Source organism: Marmota flaviventris, chromosome 7 (genome assembly GCF_047511675.1).
Source record: "Marmota flaviventris isolate mMarFla1 chromosome 7, mMarFla1.hap1, whole genome shotgun sequence".
NCBI classification, from domain to species: domain Eukaryota; kingdom Metazoa; phylum Chordata; class Mammalia; order Rodentia; family Sciuridae; genus Marmota; species Marmota flaviventris.
In genome coordinates, this window is record NC_092504.1 from 129,057,330 (window position 1) to 129,066,726 (window position 9,397).

At 37.2% G+C, this 9,397-nt stretch overlaps 1 protein-coding gene across 15 annotated transcripts in view; it reads left to right on the top strand.

Moving 5' to 3' along the window:
* Positions 1-8,768, top strand: part of Elf2 (E74 like ETS transcription factor 2) — a 99,428-nt gene extending 90,660 nt beyond the window's left edge. For 11 of the 15 annotated variants that reach the window (XM_027926615.2, XM_071614662.1, XM_071614659.1 and 8 more), the window contains 4 exons: positions 1,557-1,643; positions 5,007-5,199; positions 6,197-6,547; positions 7,002-8,768. In XM_027926615.2, the coding sequence (XP_027782416.2) occupies positions 1,557-1,643; positions 5,007-5,199; positions 6,197-6,547; positions 7,002-7,626 (1,256 nt within the window). In that variant the 3' untranslated portion in view covers positions 7,627-8,768. The remainder of the gene's footprint in view (positions 1-1,556; positions 1,644-5,006; positions 5,200-6,196; positions 6,548-7,001) is intronic. The other 4 variants (XM_027926616.2, XM_071614663.1, XM_027926619.2 and 1 more) reach the window with 1 other exon arrangement.
* Positions 8,769-9,397: the final 629 nt, after the last annotated feature.

Here is a 9,397-nt window from a genome sequence, read left to right on the forward strand (position 1 = left end):
TACTAATGTATGTAGTATATTTCCAAGAAAGGATAGGCTTCAGTGTCGGTGTTTTAAAAGTTAATTTGATAGAGCCCTATTTCCTACTGAGGAGTACTCTGTTAATTTCTTAAGGAACCTGATTTGGAAATGCTACCTTCTAAGAAAAGAAATTAAGCCAACTGTTTTATTAGACAGGATTTCTTTATGTGGCCCAGGATGGTCTTGAACTTGTGTGGTTAGCTGGTCCTCCCACTTTAGCATCCTGAGTAGCTGAAACTGCAGGTGCATGGCACCACACCTGATTTAGCCTCTTTTTCACCTTGGGCTTTCATGCTTGAATTGAGGAGATGGTGAAGATATTAGATTTATTACTGACAGAATAAGTATTATTTGAGAAATTAAGCTTTATTCTAATAAGGACACCAGAGAACTTGCATTCTGGTTTTTGTAAATGCAGAGTTTCATTTATTAGTTACCAAAATGAAGTCCTAGAAAATATCTATTTTATAATACGTATTAAGACAATTTAGGTCTTTATGTGGTTAATCTAAATTAGCCTTGCTAATGGAGAAGAGAGAATGACATCAGAAATCCTAACTGTATGACAGTCACCAAATCAGTAATTTTTTTAATCTGAAAACATGATAGACTTGTTTCCTTCAGACTTCCTCTCTGCCAAGTAGTCATTCATCTGTGCTGAGGATCTAATGTAACTCATTTTAGACTTATGCCTTCTTTAGTGTAGATTTAGCCCTTGCTTTTCTCTTCATTGTAGATGCTAGTCTGAGAGCCTAATGACAGAAATGAGGAGAAACAAAAGAGAAAGGCACAGACATTTATTAGACATAAAAAATAATCACCTGGAATTTTTTTTTTTAACTCTTAAAATATATGTGCATGTTGAGGAAGGGGAATTTAAACGCTTTTGCTTAAATTCTGGTGAATCATCTGTTTCAGAGCAATAGAGAGTGTTTTAATATTTTTTATTTTTCCTCATTTGAGCTCAGAGGACTTTATAGATCATCATATCCTCTGCAATAAGTAGAGCTGTTTCTAACAATCCCATAGAAGAGAATACAAAAGCCAGACATGGTGGTGCAGGCCTGTAATCCTAGTGGCTGGGGAGACGGAGGCAGGAGGATTGTGAGTTCAGAGCTGGCTTCAGCAACTTAGTGAGGCCTTGCCTCTAAATAAAATATTTTAAAAAAGGGTTGGGGGGGATGTTGCTCAGTGCTTAAGCGCCCTGGGTTCAATCCCAGGCACCACAAAAAACATTATACTAGGACTTGTTGGTATTGCTACATTAATGTAAAAAGGTTAGCAGATTGAGGCTCTGACCATAAAAATAGATTGGTAGTATCTTATTTGCTGCATACCTTGAAGAGGAGCTAGCTGCTTCATTTAAAATTGCAGAAGTATTTTAAATGTTGCTTTTAGAAGCAACTATTTACATACATATACTGAGTATTTTAGGCCATATGTTAATGTGTAGTTAAATTAATAATATGTTATCAGAGGGTCAGCTAATCATACTTCTGTTATTTTTCCTGTTTTCGATATCTTATTTTTTTCAGTTGGCCGTAAACCAAAAACCCAGCAATCACCAATTTCCAATGGGTCTCCTGAGTTAGGTATCAAGAAGAAACCCAGAGAAGGAAAAGGTAATTTGGGGAGGATTATTTTGGAGATGAGCATTTTCTTTCTCCCCCAGTTAGGTGTAACATGTTTACATTAGTGGTTTAAAAAAAAAAAATCATTTCTACTACATGTGTATATGGGACTACAGTTGCTAGTAGTGTTTCTAAATTAGGGATGGATCAGCATTACCTGGGGAGCCTTATCAGAATATCTAGACCTGGTCCTCCCTGTCATCCCCAACCTCCACTGAGATTCTATAGCCATAGCAACACTGGGGGGGAGTATCAAGAGGTCCTGACATCCTTAGGACAACTTGATGCACATCCTTCTTAGGGGCGCTGGTTTTGGGGCGCGTGTGTATATACTAGCACTCATCCCCACACAGAGCCACTTGAATTGAAAGAGGTTACAACTAAGACTTGTTTCTGAAACATACTTTTTTAACTTGTTTAAAGCAGTACAAGAATTTAGGGCAGGCTGAATTTAATTTTCTCATCAGCAAATTTCAGTCATGAGACAAAACTTAAGATTTGAAAAACTTTTTGCTTGAAAATATGTGTATCCTCACTAAAAATAAAAAACTGCAATAAGCTTCCCCCACTCTGTTTTCTTAATTCATTGAGTAAAATGACTTCAAGTAACATTTCAGTAGTGGTTTTAGATATATTTTGTCTCATAATCTGATAGCCCCAAATTAATCACTTTAATGAATAAATGTTTTCAGACTAAGATTTGATAGATAAATTATAATTCTTATCAGTGTCAGTGGTATCCTTACACCCAAAGACCTTATGCTTACCCAGGCATGGTGGTACAAGGCAGTACTCTTAGTAATTTAGTGAGGCCTTCAGTAATTTAATAAGATCCTGTCTCAACACTTAAAAAAAAAAAAGACTGGGTATGTAGTTCAGTGGTAAAGCCCCCATGAGTTCAATCCCTGGGATCCCACTCCCTTCACCTCTAAAAAAGACCTTATGCTTAACTCTGGAGAAAAATTTTGTGATGACCTATTTTTACCAGTCAAATCCTCCTCCCGCACCCCTTGTTTTTGCGGTGTTGGGGAATGAACCCAGGGCCTCTCATATTCTAATAAGCGTGCATTCTACCATACAGTTACACCCCCAGCCTAAAAATTGCTTTTCATTAAAATTTCAGTCTTAAACTTGAGGCAGATGTTACAATGTGGACACTTGTTTTAGGCAAACCTGGATTCAAAATCTAGCAGTGTCTCCTCCTTTACAAAATGACATAGGCTTTACCTGACAAAGAAGGCTTCCCTTTCTGAATCTTGTTTTCCTTAAAACCAGAACTAGGATTGTTAATTAACTTGGATGGAAACTTGAGTGGAGTTTTTAAAGATAACCAAGCAATGTTGATGAATTTAATTAATTCAACAAGCATTGAAGCAAACTCCTGCTATGTATTAGGCATTGTCTCTGCTGTATAAAAATTTCTTCCAGCATAAAGCCTCTGCTCACTTTTACTATGTCTGCTTTAAGGACCTGATAATCCCCTGGCTGTGAATAAAATAAAAATGCCCCCAGCAACAAATTTTAATGTAGTTGATACATGGTTCATCGGTTTCTAGGTTAATGATGCTGATGTAATAGAGCTTCAGAGATAGTTAATGTAATATTGTGAAAATTGAGGGTCAGTCTTTTTAGGTTGAGAGATGCATACTTGGTTCCACTCTGGAACCATGAATTTGTTTAATTGTGAGGGAAATCCAGATTAAAAATTAAATACCAGAGGAAGAGTGTCAGTGTGTCGATTAAAGGAGAATTGGGTTGGCAGCTTGGTTTGGAAGCTTCTCAGGTAGCCTGTAGCTTGGGTCTGGGTTTAAGGTTATGGAGACTGCTTGGTGGCCCAGTGGTGGTGTCTTCTCCTTAGGACGCTTCTGTTCTTTCATCAATTTCAGAACCTCTGCTTCTGAAGGCTCCACAGGGAATAAAAGAAACCTGAAAAGCCTGCTTTTCTCATGACCCCTGCCCACTTCTCTTCCCTTTTCCAATGGGTGGGCGGGGTTTCTTTCTTCTTTTGGGGATTAAGTTCCTTATTTTATTTGCCCAGATTCCTTCCTTTTATGCAAACTTCAGCCAATTTCTAAGTCTTTGTGATGTTTTGCCAGCCTGCTTTATTCCCATTCCTGAGGCCCCATTGTTTTTTGTGATTCATTTGGAATGTAATTATGCATTGCCTTCTGATATACTGTTCCTGTAGTGTTGTTTAACTTATCTACTTTTTGTTTCTTGTCTATTAAATTGTAAATACCTTGAGGTAGAAACCAGGTTTTAAATTTTATTCTGTATCCTCCACTGCACTTAAGCACTATATGTGATGAATAATGTATTTCCTCAGTTTCAGATTTTAATATTAGTTGTGCGATCCAGAGCTAATGATGTAGCTGACATTTGATAAATACTAATTTTAGGGATCACCCTATTTCTTTCTAGTAGTCCATTTAAGAAGCTCATGTTTAAGACTGAAGCACAAATGTCTTATACAATGAAATTATTTAAATATATTACTTATTTTTGTTATACCGGTATAACCAGCAGAAAGAGATGAGAGGAGTTTTTTAAAAATCTGGTTTCAAAGGCAATAATTTGTTGCTGGGTTCAGTGACACACACCTGAAATCCTAGCTACTCAGGAGGCTGGAACAGGACGATTTCAAGTTTGAGACCAGCCTTAGCAACTTAGTGAAACCCTGTGTCAAAATTAAAAAAGGACTGGGGATGTAGGATCTTAGGATCGAAAAGATCCTAAGACTGATGCCAAAAAGTTTCTCACATTTTATTATATATTGCTGGCCTATTTAATAAAACTAATAGTGCCTTTTGATTAGTTTTGATATGGAATTTAGGCTTGTATAATACAATAAACACAGGTATATGTTAACTTATTCAGATTTCAGACCTTTGCAAATTAATAAATTTGATTGTTTAATTCAGGTTAACTTTTGTGCTAAGAATTGTGTCTTTCTCTTCACTAAACTCAAACTCTAGAATTCAGTGATACATGATAGTACAAAACCCAGGACATTTATTTTATTAGTATCATAATTGGAAACGTGCAGTTTTTAAGATCAGCAAGCAAGTATATTTAGGATTCTATTTTATATTTATTTTGGAAGGGGTGGGTATTGGGGATTAAACCCAGGGACATTCTACCACTGAGCTACATTCCCAGCCCTTTTTATTTTTTTCATTTTAAGACAGGGTCTCACCAAGTTGCTGAGGCTGGCTTTAAATTTGCATTCCTCCTGCTTCAGCCTCCCACATTGCTGTGTGCCACAGAGTTCCGGTAGGCATTCTATATTATAAAAAAGGATACTTTATTTGCCTTTAATTGTGTTAATGAATTGTTTTTGCTTTGTTTTTAAAGGAAACACAACCTATTTGTGGGAGTTTCTTTTAGATCTACTTCAAGATAAAAATACGTGTCCTCGATATATTAAGTGGACTCAGAGAGAAAAGGGTATATTCAAGCTTGTGGATTCAAAGGCTGTCTCTAAGCTTTGGGGAAAGCATAAGAACAAACCGGACATGAATTATGAAACTATGGGACGAGCTTTAAGGTAAGAACACAAATGAGCCAGTTTTCAAACTCAACTTGTATATATCTCTATATTGTCTGTTAGCTGTTTAAGAGCTCAAAAATCCCTTAATATAACTTTAGAGAGTATTTTAGAGGAGCTTCTTAGATTGGGAAATAGGTAAAGAGTGAGGAGTTTGATCCACATGCCTATAATTTCAGCATCATTGAAAAATACAGAAAAAAAAAAAATCCTTTTTACAAGCTGTAGGCCTTTAAAAAAATTAACCCCCCTCTAAAAGTTTCGAAAGTTACTTAGCTTTTTAATTTCTTGCAATTTTGTTACAAATGGATTTCTCTTGATATGAAAAATTTTCTAAGTTTTGTCTGTTTGAGAAATCCACAAAATTTTCAATGTGGTGGGCATACTAAGGGTATTATAAACAAACACATTGGGTTTTATGTGATAGTAGTCACAAATCCCATAGATTCATCTCACTTAGTAAGTGTGACTCAAGTAATTTGTTCATATAATGTCACATTGTTTTCATAACCTTTGTAAATCCTAATAGAATTTCTTCCAGTAATTACTTCATTTAAGAAAGAGTTGTGGCTGAGCATGGTGGCTTATGCCTGTAATCTTATCAGCTCTGGAGGCCGGAGGCCTGAGGCAGGAGGATTGTAAGTTTGAGGCTAGCCTCAGGAACTTAGCAAGACCCTGCCTCAAAATAAAAATGGGAATATAGCTCAGTGGCAGAGTGCCCCTGTATTCAGTCTCCATTATTGCCCCCCTCCTACATAAAAAAGAGTCAAATTAGCCACCTGTTTAACAGATCTCACCATTATAGGGCCTATGGTATCACGTTCTACTTCATTTCTGCTGCATATCTGAAACCTTTTGAGCAGTCCACGCCGTAAGCTCTTCCTTCTCTTACAGGGATAGGAGAATGTATGCTGGTGTTTGCTGTGCATGTTTTTGCATTTTTGGACAGGGGGCTGATAATACACTTGATTTATTTAGTAATCTTTCCCCTTTTCAGATACTACTACCAGCGGGGAATTCTTGCAAAGGTTGAAGGTCAGAGGCTTGTGTATCAGTTCAAGGATATGCCCAAAAACATAGTGGTCATAGATGATGACAAAAGTGAAACCTGCAATGAAGATTTAGCAGCAGCTGCTGATGAGAAATCATTAGAACGAGTGTCACTGTCTGCAGAAAGTCTCCTGAAAGCAGCAACTTCTGTTCGTGGTGGAAAAAACTCTTCTCCTATAAACTGCTCCAGAACAGAAAAGGGTGTATCTAGAGTGGTGAATATCACTTCCCCTGCTCATGATGCCTCCTCCAGGTCTCCGACCACTACGGCTTCTGTGTCAGCAGCAACAGCTCCAAGGTGAGGGGCATATAGTTATTTGTAACGTGTACTGTTTTTGGAAAAGGCTCCTCGGGAAATGCCCCTTTTGTTTAGTACGTATTATAACATTCTACAAACCCACTGTTGTCAGGACTTTAAAAAGTGCTTGATATTTTAAATACTCTTGTTGTTAAAGTAGATGCCTCAAGTAACTTGAATTGGTTTTTCTGGTTGCATAGATTTTTTTCCTTTTCCACAATGGTGGGGTTGAACCCAGGGCCTTGTACATACTAGGCAAGAGCAACACTGGATGGACCTATAATGTGGGTTTTAATTTTTTCTTAAATTTGTTTTGTTGTATTTCATATTTTAAGCTTGGATTGCCAGTTTATCTGTAAAATTTTACACATTTTGGAGTTTTATTCATCTTTTTGCACAGACTCATTTCCTAGTTAAGCATCGATTATAACCAACTTTTTTCTTAATTTACTAGGACAGTTCGTGTGGCAATGCAAGTACCTGTTGTAATGACATCATTGGGTCAGAAGATTTCAACTGTGGCAGTTCAGTCAGTGAATGCAGGTGCACCATTAATAACCAGCACTAGTCCAACAACAGCGACTTCTCCAAAGGTAGTCATTCAGACAATCCCTACTGTGATGCCAGCCTCTGCTGAAAACGGAGACAAAATCACCATGCAGCCTGCCAAAATCATTACCATCCCAGCTACACAACTTGCACAGTGTCAACTGCAGACAAAGTCCAATTTGACTGGATCAGGAAGCATTAACATTGTTGGAACCCCATTGGCTGTGAGAGCACTTACCCCTGTTTCAATAGCCCATGGCACACCTGTAATGAGACTATCAGTGCCCACTCAACAGGCATCTGGCCAGACTCCTCCTCGAGTTATCAGTGCGGTGATAAAAGGGCCAGAGGTTAAATCAGAAGCAGTAGTAAAAAAGCAGGAACATGATGTGAAAACTTTGCAGCTGGTAGAAGAAAAACCGGCAGATGGAAATAAGACAGTGACCCACGTGGTGGTTGTCAGCGCCCCTTCAGCTCTCGCCCTTCCAGTAACTATGAAGACCGAAGGACTAGTGACATGTGAGAAATAAAGAGCAGCTCCACTGTGGACTTTTAGACTGTTAGTGGTAGTACTGACATAAACGTTTGCAAGGGAAGTCATCAAGAAAAGTCAAAGGAAGACTTTAAAACATTTTTAATGCATTTAAGAAAACAATCAAACTTACTGGAAATAAATTACCTATCCCATGTTTCAGTGGGAAATGAACTACACATTGAGATGCTGACAGAAAACTGCCTCTTACAGTAGGAAACAACTGAACCCGTCAATAAGGAAAAGGATTGAAAGGGACCAAGCAGCTCACTACAATATCAAGTTACACTAAGACTTGGAACACTAACATCTGTAAGAGGCTATATAGTTTTCAGTGGGGAGGGGTTGGGATGGGTGATCTCATTGTTACATAGAGCAATTTTTGATGCATTTTATATGCATACCAGCAATTATTACTGTGTTCGCACAGTACTCACTTAACTGGTGCTATGTGAAGACTCTGCTAATATAGGTATTATAGAATGTGAATTGAAGAATGGATCCAAAAGCTTCAGAAAGAGGATAGCAAAAAAGATCTAGTGCGACTTTTTTTTTTTTTTTTTAATATCATATAGCTTAAGCTGATTTAAAACAAAGGCCTTAGACTAATTTTCGGTTTTCTTTCTTGAAATAAGCTAATGGCTTGTTTGTGTAAAGCTTTTTTATTAAAAGAAAAATTTTAAAAATCTTGTACCTAGCACAGTATTGTTATAGAATTTACATGTAACATTTTATATGGTAGTTTTAAGTCTGTCAGTTTCTTAATTGTGGACAAATTAACAGTTGGCTCTGGCCTTTTGCTGTAACATGCCTGTGTCATTCACTCAGCCCTGGTATCTGTGCAGACACGTCAGTTTCAGTTCTACTGTCACTTGGAAGTTCAGACGCAGCATGAATTTTTGTCAGGTAGCTCTAGTACCTGGCATTTGTTTTCTTTCTTTTTCTTTTTTCTTTTTTTTTTCCTTATTTCTTTTACTTTTTCTTTCTTTTTTAGTTAAAAGTTTAAGAGGGAAAGTACCAGTGTTCAGATTTGAACTATAATAGTTTGTATATTCAACATTTGAAGTATATTCTATTTTGTTGTACTCTTGTTTCAAAGTGTATTCAAGTAGGTTTTCTGAAATATAGAAATGAAATTTATCTTGTCTCTGGTGATATTTTTAACAATATTTACAAGTGTGAAGAAATGCCACTTCTGTTGCTTCCTAGTATAAGAATATTCGGCAAACATCTGCATGCTGCCAAGTCCTTCCTAATTTTTATCATGAACTATAATGATCTACTTTATGTAATTTAGTATTTTAGTTAGCCACACTTAAAGAATTTATATATGTGACCCACTTCAGAGTCAAGCCATCTGGTTCTCATTCGGAGGGTAAGAAGTACAAGTAATTCTAGCCCTTTTACAGGTTAAGAAATTGGTACCAAAAAGATCACTTGAATTGCCTAATTTCACACAAAACTAGGTCCTGTGACTCTGCATCTTAATGCTCTACTACAAAGAAAATTTGTTTATTAGATGAATGGATTCTTAATATTTTTGACCTTTATGCATTTGATGATACTACTTAGATTGACAAAAGATTTTTTCTTTGGTACAGGGATTGAACTCAGGGGCACTTGACCACTGAACCACATCCCCAGCACTATTTTGTATTTTATTTAGAGACAGGTCTCACTGAGTTGCTTAGTGCCTTGCTACTGCTGAGGCTGGCTTTGAACTCATGATCCTCCTGCCTCAACTTCCCAAGCCGCTGAGATTGCAGCCG